Genomic DNA, 15,541 nt, shown 5'->3' on the forward strand with positions numbered 1-15,541 from the left:
CTTGAATTTGTGATCATTCTAAATGCATTTTAATAGACTGAATCATGCAGTGAAAGAAAACACACTAAATGCGCACACACACTAGTCTAGACTTCACGTGATGTATGCGTGCGCTCTGTAGGGATGTTTTGAATGGTTTTTGCAAAATACTCGATAATGTCAAATCGCACATCGTTAAAACAACAATTACGATATTATCGCTGACGATATATATCGCACACCCCTAACCTATATATATATACCTACTATTACTTATAATACATTTGAACAGCTTGACAGCTATATTAAAGGGGAAAAAAATGGGGAAAAAATGTTAAGAAAAATAAAAAGGTCCCTAAAAGGATGAAATACAACAATAAACAAAGGGACAGACTGCAACCGCAGCAGATGCTTGCTGGAAGACTTACTTGGCTGGATCAGGCATTTGTGTGCAGAGGAAGCGCAGAGACTGGAAACTCTTGCGGATGGAATGGATGTTGGCCATACCCATAAACACCACCTCACAGTTAGGGTAGTACTCTACAGGGGAGAACAGCATGTCATTATTGAGAGGGGCGTCTTGTTTATTGTGATTGCTAAAGGAGCACCTATGAGAGAGTACCTGGGCATTCACACCCTCCTCCTTTGGCTCTGTTGGCTACGGCAGCGGCGTATGACCTAGCGTCCAGGATCAGAAGCTTTCGAGGTTGGATGGCCAGTGTCTCCACCTCTGAGCTGTTAGTCATAGACGAGTCTATAGAAAAAGACATGTGTGTATAGATCAAGTCATATAATATGACAATAATCAGTACAGAGACCTAAATTAAGAATTCAGTCAACATTTGTAAGAGCCAAGTGGTACTGACCGAAGTCCACATCGGAGAGATCGGCTCCGTTAGTGTACTCGCGGGAGAAGGAGCCGTTGGAGACGCCTTTACAGGAGCTGCTGTCCACAGCACAGGCTCTGGCAATGGACTGCACCAGGTGCTCATCATCTGCGTTCCTCCAGCCCCACCAGCTGACCTCAGGCTGACCACAGCGAGCGATCACTGCCCCTGTGCTCTGGTGCCTGGGAAAGAGCGAAGTTCAAGTTCAAGTACCAGAATTACTAAACTATTAAACAACAACAACAAAAGACAAAAACACATAATGAAGATCTTGATTTATGCTTATGTAAAAGTGCAATAATTCTGATAAAATAAAAAAAGATAAAAATGACAATAATCGTTATTAATAATAATTATGATACATACATAGAATGATAGATAGAATGGCATAACGGAAGACAGAACAGCGTAAAGACAGAATGAAAGAAACAGAATGACAGAATAAAAGATCGATCGACAGAATGATAGAACGATAGAACAACAGAACGATGGATGGAAAAAAATAGAAAATGTTTCATTGGTAAATAACTGAAATAAATTAAGTACTAAAATGACTAAAACTATTTAAAAAAAAAAAAAGACAAAAAAAGAACTAGCAAAAAAAGACAAAAACACACAATGAATGCCTAAAAAGTTGCCTAGGGAGGCAACTCACTAGGTTTTGGATTCTCCATGTATTTTATGAACAGATTTAGCTGACTGACCTGTAAACCACGGCCGGAATCCTCTTCCAGGAGCGGAAGGCCGCCACATTCTCCAGCTCCTTATCAGTAATCCAGGCTGGCACCAGCAGCAGCTCAGGGTAGCTGGAGCACAACCTGTGCCAGGGGGCAAGCAGAGGGCAGTGTGATCGGACTGACTGATGCCTGTCTAAAGACGTCTAATCCTGAACAGACCTGCCGAGCGCAGCAGGACAGGACTGAGTGTCCAGAGCAGTTTAGATGTGCTTGTGTTTGAGAGAGAAACACTCACTTGTACTTATTGTTGATCTCAGACACTCTCCAGGCGTTCTGAGTGTCAAAGCCCATCCGCTCCACCTCGTTATGGAAACGTGACATCACGTGATCACCTAAACGAGAGAGGCGAGTGAGAGATGAATCCTGAAGGAATCCAAAGAAGAACTAGTTGGACAAATTTTGTGTGGTTCTTTGTAAAGCTATACAAGAGTATCTTGTTTGCGGACTCTTTAGGTAATAAAGCTGTCTGGCTATGCAAGACTAGTAGGAAATACAGAGATAAAACTATTTGTGAGACATCTGATTTCAGCCTCAAGCATGCAGACAAGGTTTGAGAAGGCCAGACAGTACCTGGCCTACACAGATCCCCATGCTGCTCCTTCTCCACGCACCACGCGTGGAAGGCGAAGGAAAAGAGCTCCTCTATCTGGGACGGGGGACGGACTGCAGCGTTCAGCCTCTTCAGCCACTCCTGACACTGCTCAAACGTGGAAAACTGACACCTGTCAAAACACACATCAGATCTACTGCATCAGAGAGACACACTGACATAGAATGAAAGAGAACATCAAATACAGACAGACTTGGGACCTGCATTTCTGTATAAAATGGCTATAAAAGTGTGTTTACATTTTCACAATTCACAAGTCACACTTGTCAGTATGCTTAAAAAAATAACACTATGCATTTTTAGATTTAGATCTATCTTTTAGGTAGATTGATTGAATAATAGAACGATAGATAGACAGACAGACAGAGCGATAGTTAAAACAATAAATAGAAGAGATCTAGGGCTGCAATAAACTGTATTTTAATTGGAATCACAATTTCTGCTTCTCTCGATTTATTAAGCATAGTCATCTGTGATATTTGCCTGCTGGTTTTCTATCCTAAAATTTTCATTTGGCATTTGCATTGAAAATATGTAATTTGGAGTTTAGTGATCTCCACTGCGATATTCAACTGAAAGTGTAATACAGCCAGTCTGTTTTCTTTCACACAGCCATTTGCTGCAACTAAGGTGATGGTCTCTTGATTTGTGCTTGTGTGAAAGTGCAATAATTCTGATTAAATAGAACAGAAAAAGATAAAAATGACAATGATCGTTATTAATAATGATAGTGATTTTATAGTGATTTTATATTATTTTAACAACTGTAATTAACAGTTTAACCATTATTGTGCAGCCATACATAGAACAACGGAATGATAGATAGATAGATGGATAGATGGACAGACAGAACGATAGATAGAATGATAGAACGATAGAACAATAGAACGATAGATAGATAGACAGATAGATAGATAGGGGTGGGCGATGTAGCCTCAAAATTATATCACGATATTTCAAGAATATTTGCGATATATTTGTAAAGAGCAGTGAGTGATTTTCTCCTATTTAATTTCTTGGATTAACATTAAGGACACTGACAGCAGCTAGTAAATTAGGCGCGGTCACTTTAAGAGATAATACATCCAATATAATGATACACATTCCATTTCTTTCTCAACCGTTTACTTTCACTTAACCGACCATTTTTTCGAGGATACTCGCAAAGACAGGTATTGTGACAATTTTGTATGTATTTGTCGTTTCAAGAGCAAGAAGAGACAAAACTCAATTCAGTGTTTAAGGGCTGTAGACGCGGCTCTCTGCATGCACACTGTACGCACAGAACAGCTGCTGAATTCAGGAGCTGAATTAAGCTTTTCATCAAACTGGCGAGGTGTATTTGTTCGTTCAGGCACGGGGGGTGGGAAGCGAAGAAGAGCTCGGTTTGGTGTTTGCGCGGCTCTCCGTGTGCGCACCGAACTCAGCGTGGGAACTCTCAGTTGAGTTTTTCTGCGTCTTGTGTTTGAATGCTTTAAACTGTTTTGAATGTTTAAATTGGCAAGGCTCGTGACGACGCGCAGACCGCCTTTTTATGCAGGCCTCGGGAAGTCGGTTGAAATCGCCAGGGCCACTCTCTCTCCGCGCCGCTTTGCTAAAGATATGAGCCTCGCCTATTTTTGAAGGTAAGAGTGTGTGCTCGAATATGCTCTAGAACCGCTCTCGCAATACTTTAATGTCATACACCGATCAGTCTGCGCAGGGTGTTGTTGTTGTGCACGCTAGGGAACGTATATCCGCCATACCTCATTGTGTCGCTATATCATTGTAATCGCGATATGACACTTTTTTATCATGTAAAAATGTATACCGGTACTATCGTGGACAGTATGATATGGCACACCCCTGATTGATTGATTGATTGATTGATAGATAGATAGATAGATAGATAGATAGATAGACAGATAGACAGACAGACCTGATGACCTTGCAGTCTTTGCAGGTGATGTGCATTTGGAACATGTCCCGACATTCTACAATTTCTATCAGCTGCAGGGGAACCTGAGAGAGAGAGTGAGACAGATAGTCATACAGAAATTATTTTTAATTATTGGCACTATGAGTATCAGCACACCAAACGGAGCATCTAAACCAGAAGTCAACATTAACCCAACCGATGCTAATGATTAAATCAACCTGCTGAATCAATCACACTGAAAGTTTAGACATGGGCTTAGAGTTTACAAACACGGTTAGTGATTAGCGTCTGCAGATTATTTCAGACAAACTCATTCTTTGTTCTGCAGCTCAAGTGGCATGCCGATCAGCTTCAATCAAGTGTGTGTGTTTATGTGTGCAGACACCACTGCAGCTGTGCGACTTGAAACGCAGTTCCCCTTCAAGCTCCGGAACATGCGCGTGATCGGACACTAATCGCATGCAAGTCACATCTGACCACGGCTCTCACAACTCGTAACATCATGCAGACAGACAGACCGTTCTGTGGTTACTTACTGACACCTCACACGAACAATTCTGTTCACAGAGAAAAAGAAGGAAGACAGAATCACGAGGTGGACGTGTACACTGTGGCTTTTGGCTCCTCTGTGATACACACATTCCTGGGCTGTGGTTTAATTCCACCACACTAATCTGACCACACTCAAACATTCCTGGGGTGCTTGCTGAAGGGTCAGAGAACACTAAATCACATTTGTGAGATAATAATTGATACGTATTAGAGATAGAAGCTTTAATATTTTCGCTCCATAAATTAGCATCTTTAAATTTAACCCCTTTAGAGCACCATTACTACAGTGCTGTGGAACAAATAGAAACATGACAAAAAGAAAAAGAGAAGGAGGTGTCTTATGTCATGTCTTTTTTTCTTTTTTACATCTTTCTCTATTTTAATAGTGCCAGGACATTATTCAATATGACCAAAAAAATTATAATTAGGGATGCACCGAATGTTTGGCAACTGAAATTATTTGGCCAAAAATAGCAAAAACATAATAAGCGAAAAGACCGAATAAATTGTACCGAACAATGACGTGACGAGATCAAACAGAGGCACGCACTAATGCAGCAAACACATCAGCAGTGTGGAAGCATTTAAAAGTGTCAGAGAAAAACACAAAAATCATTACAAGCACCGACAGCGAAAGACTGTTTAGAACTGCATCTCATGTCTTCGATGAGAAGAGGAAGGGTGGTTGTTGCTGGTTACTGTATGGTGATTGAAATCACGAAATGGTCTTAAACAATTAGTAAATAAACTGCAGAATGTTATGTTTTCTAATATGCGTATGCTTTGCATGTATTCAAATAGCGCTGCAAGAGCTCGCGGTGCCAGAGTTCAAAGTCCAAAGCACGAGGAAATTCTTCCTGAAAACAGTGTTACTTGTCAGTTGCTTAGTAACATTTTTATAAGGCATGGATGTGACAATGTGATACGTGCAACAAACATCTTTCCAAATTCTAAATGAGAATAATTTATAAATCTGCTGCTGTCAACAAAAAGGAGCACTGAGATCTTCCTGTGGGTTTCCGCCAAAATAAAAGCTCCATCAACATTCATAAACTTTAGTATTGTAATTTTACTGTTGTTCTATAAAATAAAATAAAGTAGGACAATAATAATGATAATAATAATTACAACAGCTATATTAATACATTTATAACATTCACACATAGTGATCAAATCTGTAATAGATTTGTATCTGTGAGATCTGAAATATTTTCTAATGTTTTAAAGGGGTCATATGATGCTGCTAAAAAGAACATTATTTTGCATATTTGGTATAATGAAATGTGTTTATGCGGTTAAAAGTTAAAAAAAACACATCATCTTCCACATACTGTACATTATTGTTTCTCCTCTATGCCCCGCCTTTTTGAAACGCGTCGATTTTTACAAAGCTCATCGGTCTGAAAAAAGTAGTTTCGCTTTCACAACGAAGCACATAGCGTCTTCAGGATATGGCGGCGGCAACAATACTACAGTGAGAATAAAAGTTACGCCTTCTTTCTTTGCGTGAACATTTGGGCGGCGTTATGCAAATCTTCCCACAGAGCGACGTAGGTATGTGGGGGCGTGTTAGAACGAGCCGTTTTAGGTCGGCGTGGCTGACTCTTAACTTTTATAAAGAATATCTCTTTGGATTTGAGACTTTAGTCTTTGCAACTTTACAGATCTTCTTTATGCACCAAGAGCTTGTAACACTCCAAAGAGAAAGGAAAAATTGAAATCGCATCATATGACCCCTTTAAAAGAACTCTCTTCTGCTCAGCAAGACTGCATTTATTTGCACAGTAAAAAATACATGCCTGATTCAAGAAGGGGCTCTCAAAAACTACCAAAAAAATTTATTTTACTAACTTATTCATTTGATGTTAAATTGTGCTTTGTTGGCATAACGTCTGCTAGAATGTTAAGAAATGTTCAGTGTTAAGTAAATATTTTTAAATTGTTTTGATTTTTAACCCTTTTGTTTGGATTTTTTCTTTGAAAAGCAAGACAAGTATAAGCAAAATTTGGCTATTTAATTTATGCAATGGTGAAAAAATTGGCAAAATACATGGGGAAAAAATGCAAAAAACCCTGTTTGGTATTCGGCCCAGTGTTTCATTTTGTTCAGCTTCGGCTTCAGACAAGAATGTTCATTTCAGTGCATCCCTAATAATAATAATTAATTATGCAACCTATTCAATTACTCTAATAATAATAATTATTATTATTATTGTTGTATTAAACATAATAAATATAAAGATGATTATATATATCATATACTATATTATTATACTATATATAATATATACAATTATATATTGTTATATAATTATATATTGTTAATTAATTATAATTATTCAACATGTTTTTATTAAATTATAAAAAAAATAATACAAAATATTATAATTGAAATGATATTATTGTACAGTAAAATATAATTTGAGTAATAATAATAATTTAGAGAACAACAGTAAATTACGGTAATACTAATCATGGTTGTCGTATTTTTATTTTTTTGCTTTTATTTTGGACGAAAACCGCAGGGAGACCTAAAGTTTTGCTTTTGTTAACAACAGATAGACGATTCACAAATTTGCAAATTTGGGAGGATGGTTGCATGTGTAGTGTTTTCAAATGCATGTTTGTGTGGAGCAGAATTTACTTTGAACCAAGCCACTCTGAGCTGCTGAAAGTACTAGATCATGAGTTGCTCCATGCATGAAAGAAATTTGGTTTAGTAATTGTTTAAAGCCATCTTGCAATTTAATTCCTTTTATTTCTTAGGTCAGAAAAGAAGGAAATGCATATAAAAAGAGAAAAATCACATCCCTGCAGTTTCAGTCTTTAACAAAACATTTAAATGCAATTACTATCAGACTTCAAAATGACTGCTCTAAGCAACATTCAAGTTATAACATATCTGTAACCCGTAGAGCATGCCAAAGCCAACTTTTAAAAAATTTAAAGACTTCTGCATTCTGTTAAAAACTGACACTTTAGCAGTCACAATTCACATTCTCTCAACCTCCTTCCTCTTTTCTCTCCATTTCCAGCCCTACACTGTACACTTGCTTATACGACAGCTTTGTTGCCTCACTGGCCTGTAGTCACACACAGCATCAACCACACACATCACTCTCTCTTCTTTCTCACGCACAACACACTCTCTCTCTTTCACAGGCACACAGAGAGCGTCACACTCATTTACTCTGGTGAATAAGTGACTGTCACAGATATCAACTGATGAATCAGCACTGAGCTGATCACCCACCAGCCACAAACAAACCCAGCTGCCTGATCACATGTACATTAACAGAATATTTTATATTACTAAACAACTCAAGCTTAACAGTACCTGTCATTTTGATAATTATTTTGTCTATTAGTTTATAATGCACTTACAATAAAAGCTGAGCAAAAAAACATCCAGAATGGAAAACAATAAGCGATAATGTACAGCCAGCCAGTCGTTATTGCAAAATAAACCCCAGCAGAGATCAGGACTCTAATGCAAATCGGTTTCTGTTCAGAGTGGAGTGCTTGGGGGAAATGACTGCAGTTATATTAAAGGAACATAAATTACGCACTTAATCTTTCATATAAGAACTTAAAAGGGTCATGAAACGCTAAACTTCCATTTTCTGAGATTTTAACAAAGGTCTTTGTGTTGCACATATCACCCACCAGCCACAAACAAACCCAGCTGCCTGATCGCATGTACATGAACAGAATATTTTGGGCTAAACAACTCAAGCTTAACAGTATCTGTCATTTTGATAATTATTTTGTCTATCAGTTTATAATCACTTACAATAAAAGCTGAGCAAAAAAACATCCAGAATGGAAAACAATAAGCGATAATGTACAGCCAGCCAGTCGTTATTGCAAAATAAACCCCAGCAGAGATCAGGACTCTAATGCAAATCGGTTTCTGTTCAGAGTGGAGTGCTTGGGGGAAATTACTGCAGTTATATTAAAGGAACATAAATTACGCACTTAATCTTTCATATAAGAACTTAAAAGGGTCATGAAACGCTAAACTTCCATTTTCTGAGATTTTAACAAAGGTCTTTGTGTTGCACATCATAGTGTGCAGTGGATATAGGCATACATTATTTTTAGCTGGTTAATTTTGAGCTTTTTTGCTTTATTTTCATCTTCCGGGTATAAAATCTACATTGTGTCAACATCAAAGATTGTGATGTGGCAAATGACTACAGAGTTTTTGTTTTTATTAGAGTTTTTGTTTTTGCTTGTCGATGTCTCTTAGTGGCATAAATTATCTTCTATAGACTTTGAGTGTCGAACAAACAGCTTATATAAAAACCGCAAAATAAACTACCAAAGTTATTAAAGGTGCAACAGTGCATTCTTATATATTTTCCATGCAGAGTGCAAAAGCAAATGGCTGTGCATCTGCTTGTGCATTCATTTAGTGCTCTCACAGGATGTGTAATTATGTAATGCATGGTAAGCTTACAAAACCACATTTAATTTTTGTTTATTTTGTATTTTGTAATCGTGAATTGCAGGGTGCACTTGAGAGATAAACTTCCATTGTAAGTGCATTACTGTAAGCACAATTTACATGGATTGTTGACAAACTTTTGACAGTATGCCAGTTAATGTTCTGCATTTAACCCAGAATATTCCTTCACTCCTCCTGCTCTCGTTCCAGCAGTAGTTCAGGAACAGGCAGCTCTGTGTGCTCCACTTGAATGGTTTCTAGATCATGACTGCTGATCTATGAGGGGTATAGTAGAGCTGATTATTAGTATGTAACCAGAACCTTATTATAGTGCCATGTTGATAGCACGGGGGTGGACAATCCCAATCAAAAAGCCACTGCAACCATGGCAACAGGCTCGGGAAGAAACAGTGAAAGTGAAGAGGTAATAAAGACAGACCTGTTCGATACACACACACACACACACACACAGGGTGACGGCAGCCACTGGCCTGTGTCAGAGTGCCTGATGTAACTGTGGCTTGCTGTCCTTAAATACCCTTCACAACATTGGTGGGCTCTAAATTTAGCAGCATGTCATGCACCATATAAAAGAGTCTTTCAGCGACCACTGGACTGGCTATCCATCATACATGCACTATGACACAACAAACCACAATCCAGTTTTACTCAAGAAACTCTGAGCTGAAGGTAAAAATTAATTAAAAAAATAAATAAAAGTCTTTGCAAAAAAATATGCATCCAATTTATTTGCACATATTAAAGCAGTCTAGATCAGAATAGAGCAAATTCAGTGATTTGTGCCATTCACACTGCTATATACCCAAAACTATGCAAGCTTTTTTCCGCCACGGGATAAAAAAAAAAATGTCAAAAGTAACTGCAACATCTTATCCCATAATTCTGACTTTTTTTCTCAGAATTCTGAATTTACTTTTCGTAATTTTGACTTTTCCTCAGAATTCTGAATTTTCATCTCGCAATTTGTACTTTTTTCTCAGAATTCTGATTTTATATGATACAATTCTGACTTTTCTCAGATTCAGTTTTTTGTTTTTGCCAATAAATAAAAAAGGCAACTGCAAGTTGACATTTCGTAAAACTGAGTTTCTCACAAAAAGTCAGAATTATGAGATAGAAACTCTGAATTGCGAAAAATGTAAGTCAGAATTGTAAAATAAAAAGTTATGATTACCTTTTTTATATTTTTATTCTGTGGGGAAAACAAGCTTCCATACAAAAAAGAGTTTGTATGTTGTATATGAAAAATCATCATATATGGGACACATTCAAATGTGGAAGTCAGATGAACGTCTGAAAATCAGATAAATTAAAAGCAGACCATTTGAGAAAAGGCCTGAAATGCAAACACTACTCAGTTTAGTTTGATTTGGCTTCAATGCAGGAGATCTGTTTATTCCACTTCAATTGCTTAGACATGTTGGGCAACTCTGGTAATAAAAAGTGTAATTGAAGTGTTGAAAATCACACACTCACATTAACAACCGACTCCTTGAACTTGATGTGCAGGCGGTAGCTGGACATGGCAATGATGGCATCCTCCGCCCTGCCCACGAACTTCGTACACTCTCCATGCAGCTCTGGGAAGGGCACCTACAACAGATGATCATTTCACACATGTATATCCAACAAACAACTTAATATTAGACCAATACAAATATTTAGTGATATTTAGAGTTGCATACCAAAAAATGAGGCATTTACAAAAACCCAATCAAAAGAAATACCCTTGATGTGTATCAAGGTGCTTTTGAAAACAAAGGCTTTGTTTGAAAACCTAAAGCTGCCTCATTTTCTACTGCATAGCATTCATCAAAACAGAAATTGTACCTTATAATTACTTGATTTGAAACACTCTTCATAGGCAGCAACTCTATTAATAGTCAGTCGTGTGCATCACACTTACATCATCTTGAATGAAAATTTTCACCATGCTTGTTGCAATGCACTGTAAGTGATGCAGCCTTAGATTTTGACCAAAACAAGACAATTTCATTGCCTACTGTTTGGGACAAACTACACATCGGGAGCACATTTATGATGCCTAGGCAAACAGCTTTTTAAAAACAGAGCTTAAATTTCCACTCTTGGTCAGAATCAAATAATAATTATATTAACAGAACCACTACACCCTAATGAATAACATTCATTTCGGCAGTGGTCTTGATCCCTGCTTACCTGAAGATCGTCATCGTCCAGGACAGGGGGCTTGCGAGGGAAGATCTGATTGGCCTGGATGTACTCCAGACTCTGCTGCCCCTCCTCCTCCTGTCAAAAAGAATATGGATAAGGAATGCACCACATTATACTCTATTGACAATTACAATCAAGAATAATGTAACAAAAAATTGTAAAAACAGTTACGGATAGAATTCGGCAGGGAAATGTGCTTCAGTCATGAACATGAAATGCAATGAAATGTAAAAAAAAAAAAAAATCTTAATTGAGATCAAATAGTATTTTCTTCATGCATAATATAATTCATATAAATATAAATAAACACAATGTATTCCTTTTTTTTAATGATGTGACCCGAACATGTTTTCATTATTCACATCACATCACATAATTTATGTTCGGCTGCAACAATAGAAGCGTGTGAGAGCCTTTTTATCAAAAGCCAAACATTTGACATCACAAGTTAAAAATGTACAAACTTTTCCAGTTTTATCACTCCCAGGGGCAAAAAGGCAAACTGTTATATGGATAAAATTTTGTCCATGACTAAACCTCTGATTAAATGAGTGATTATCTAAGCTAAACTGGGGACAGAGTGGTCAAAGCATTTCCTTAACCAATACCATTTTTGGCTGGGCTTCAGAGCGGCAAAACATTTGTAATGGCACAGGGAGAGTTTGCCAGTACTTCCTGCACTGAGATCGCTTCTGCTATTTCTGATATAACAAGCACTCCTGTAACCAATACAGTACGGTGGCTTTACATAAGACTCTAAGGGCACTGGGTTATAGTAAATCATGACCACTACTATTACTCACAAAGACACCAGCGATAGACACTATATATGCCATATGATACACATGCAACACATGCAGGTGAAATATTTGGACGCATCTACTAAATCAGAATAACAGTAAACAAATGGGAATTATGTACTAAACAAATGAAAAATGCATCCTTAATACACAACAATGTTTATATTTAATTTCCATGGCAAGATCCTATTAAAGTTGTGCCATGCCTTCAACACAATCTGTGTGATGAGCTTCAGGTCTCAGAGCAGCGCTGTGCAGGGCATAAGTCATTCCATTCACTTCTGTATGCAGGAATGAGAGGCTACGGCCCGCAGTAGCCTTGAGAGTTCAAGCTGGCAGAGAATGTTTGGATTCTGTTTCCACAAATAGGAGAGACTCTGTGAGAGAGGGCAGCTGTGTCACCATGTTGTCTAGCTCAAACACCAGAGTCCTCAAGACGGACTGATCTGGTTGTGCCATAAAATGCTGCCCTATCTATCTATCTATCTATCTATCTATCTATCTATCTCTGTCTGTCTAGTTGTGTATAAACTAATTAACCAGCCAACTAACTAACCAACTAAGTAACATTCTATCAATCTATATGGTTGTGTATTAACTAACTCTATATCTACCTATTAGTGCTGGGTAGTATACCGGTTCATACCGAATACCGGTGTTTATTTTTGTTATGATATGAATTTTTAAAATACCGCAATACTGGTGTATGTCGCTTAAACAATGTTCGGAACGCGACACTGTTTGAAAGGGGTCCCTTTTCACTGTTGCACTGTGGTGAGGGAACAGCTGTATGTGTTACTAAGCGTGAAAGTTCCGAAACTGAAGCTGTAGAACTAATAGAACGTGATGACACAGAAGAACTCATCCACAATATCCACATTGACCGCCACAAATATCCACCGCCCCCTGCCATCAGCTCCCGCGTCTCACACACACGAGCGCAACTTTAGCACTAGATTTAGCAACTTTCAGACCCTTTTAGCGGCTTTTTTCCATAGAATATTCATACTGACAAACTTTGCGGTTTACCTCACATTACGCTATGGAGGCTCTCTTTTATTTTTTATTTGATTCCTCATTGTTTGTTAAACATTCTGCAATTTATTAGGGGTGTAACGATTCATCGATATGGATCGATACTAGTGCTGTGTTCGATACATCGACACGACGATGTATCTTCACAGAGATTTGGCTGGCCCTGTATCGATATTGTGGCACGTGCGCTGCAGTGGACCGCGCTTAATTTGAATACAAGAACAACGTTTAAAATGGAGTCGAAAAGTGCGAGGTTTCGAAAGAATAATGAATAGAGCATAATATATAGGCCACAGCAAGGTTTATTCTGGCCGCAGAGGAACACAACCGGGGTTGCCTGATATAAAGAGATGTAATCCCCCCGAAACACCACTTGCGCAATACGGAAATATCTGGTAAGTGTGCTACTTATCTTTGTCAACCTGGCAACTGGCAACACGCGCTCTCTCTCCACTGTGGATAAACGCGCTTGCTTTCTGAAAACACCGGTTAGCTTGCAGTTTAGCGATCTCCACTTCAATATTCTATTATCAGAAAAGTGTCATTTATGAGAGAGAGAGAGAGAGAGAGAGAGAGAGAGAGAGAGGCTGTGTATGTAAGAATTACCACCGGTTAGCCTCGTTTCTCTATTAACAGAGGCTTTAATTCCTTTAGAAACAATGATGTTACCATCTCCTTGTTGAGAAAGATAATGTAGCTCTTGAGCGATTAAGCTATTTAGTTGATAAAATTGCGGGGCAGCGCTAAAAAGTTTGTTCCTGAATGTCAGTGCGGCCGCAACGTGATCTGTGTGAGTGACTGAGCGTGTGTGAGTTAGATACAGAAGACAGCGCATTAGTTTAGAACTCTTCTTATTTTTATTTTTTTTAAACTTAGAGATTGTGTTAATTTGTGCAATGATAACCTTTTTTAATATATTAGAATGAGTACATTACAATATAAATTTATTAGAACGAGTACATTATTATTTATGGGCTTAAAAACAAGATGTAAACAATCAGAATATTGTACCTGGTGGGGAGTGCCCAATGTAAACATGAAACATATGCCATTACCTATATTGTATTGTACTATGGTACAGTTAGAGGCCCTTCATAATGCAGAGGTCAAGTGCCTGTTCTGCCAATAGTTAGCAACGGCCCTATGGTATGCAGTGTTTAATAAAACAGCTGTTTTACTAAATTCTTCTGAGGCGAAATTCAGTGTAGTCCCGTATCGTGATACGTATCGCACCGTGGCCTCTGTATCGTGATACGTATCATATTGTGACTTTGCTGGTGATACACAGCCCTAATCGATACATCGATACGATGTCTGATGATACGATGCATCGATGCCACACGTAAAATATCGATATCTGTAGTATAAATAGGGACCTTTATTTTGGCACTGTCCACATTTTCTCATAATGTTCGTCTATGCATTACCGCCAACCCGTGCATTCTCGTTCAAACTCACGTATCAGGACTCGATATAAGGACTGCCCGAAGGCACAAGGTGAGCATAAAAGACGCTCGGGGCTCGGGATTGAACAGTCGAGCGCTGTGTGAGAAGTTTTCTGCGCACATATCTGAAGCGCGCGCACGCACCACGCACACCGCGCCTACATTGCATGAATACTAAATTGAGCTCTCTTCCGCTTTTTGGTGCATGGATGAATAAATACAGACAAAATTACATCAAAATGCGCGTTTTGGTGAATAACCTAGTAAACACAGTCAGTTAGGCATATGTCTTAACGTAAACAGTTGAGAAAGAAAAGGCATGTGTATCAGTATATTAAATCTGTGCTTCGTTCTTAACTGCTCCTGCCTTTGTAACATCAAAAATACAGTGAAGACTATGCAATTATTTTACATTTGATTATTACAATTATTACATGTACCTGAAAATTTATTTTAGACTGAGCTGAAAAACCTGAAAAGCACTGTTTATTGAACTTGTGTCTTTGTTGTATTGTATTTATTTTCTGCTATTGCTTGTAATTTGGTTATCTGTAGAAAAGACTTTTAGCACTGAACCCATAGTAGCAGCTAGAATTTTGTTTTTTCCAATTGTTTATTTTCTTTATTATTTGAAAAGAAAAGAAAATGTGTAGGCCTATTTTTTTTGTGAATGTCCCAATTAAGGTACAGGATGTGAACATTTCAGATAAATGTTCATGTTATATATTTTGGTTGCATTTGTGAGTTAATAAAAATGTAGATGGTTGTTTAAAATAGATATATAATATCATAATATCGATATATCGATCGATATACTCCTGTATCGAATCGAATCGTAATCGTATCGTAGAATTTTTTTGAGGTATCTGCAAATATCGTATCGCTGGGTATGAGAATCGATATCGTATCGTATC

General features: G+C 37.9%; 1 protein-coding gene across 5 annotated transcripts in view; it reads right to left on the reverse strand.

Moving 5' to 3' along the window:
- The window catches only part of LOC107671008 (myotubularin-related protein 3-like), a 52,972-nt gene that overhangs the window by 21,444 nt on the left and 15,987 nt on the right, over positions 1 to 15,541 (reverse strand). For 4 of the 5 annotated variants that reach the window (XM_016463832.1, XM_016463827.1, XM_016463830.1 and 1 more), the window contains 10 exons: positions 11,333 to 11,422; positions 10,631 to 10,747; positions 4,668 to 4,688; positions 4,132 to 4,214; positions 2,174 to 2,325; positions 1,839 to 1,935; positions 1,571 to 1,684; positions 846 to 1,048; positions 602 to 733; positions 408 to 519 (listed from right to left, as the gene is read on the reverse strand). In XM_016463832.1, coding sequence (XP_016319318.1) covers positions 408 to 519; positions 602 to 733; positions 846 to 1,048; positions 1,571 to 1,684; positions 1,839 to 1,935; positions 2,174 to 2,325; positions 4,132 to 4,214; positions 4,668 to 4,688; positions 10,631 to 10,678 — 962 coding nt within the window. In that variant the 5' untranslated portion in view covers positions 10,679 to 10,747; positions 11,333 to 11,422. The remainder of the gene's footprint in view (positions 1 to 407; positions 520 to 601; positions 734 to 845; positions 1,049 to 1,570; positions 1,685 to 1,838; positions 1,936 to 2,173; positions 2,326 to 4,131; positions 4,215 to 4,667; positions 4,689 to 10,630; positions 10,748 to 11,332; positions 11,423 to 15,541) is intronic. The other variant, XM_016463829.1, reaches the window with a different exon arrangement.

The sequence above is a fragment of the Sinocyclocheilus anshuiensis genome, unplaced genomic scaffold, assembly GCF_001515605.1.
Source record: "Sinocyclocheilus anshuiensis isolate Anshui unplaced genomic scaffold, SAMN03320099.WGS_v1.1 scaffold332, whole genome shotgun sequence".
In the NCBI taxonomy this organism is placed as follows: Eukaryota; Metazoa; Chordata; class Actinopteri; order Cypriniformes; family Cyprinidae; genus Sinocyclocheilus; species Sinocyclocheilus anshuiensis.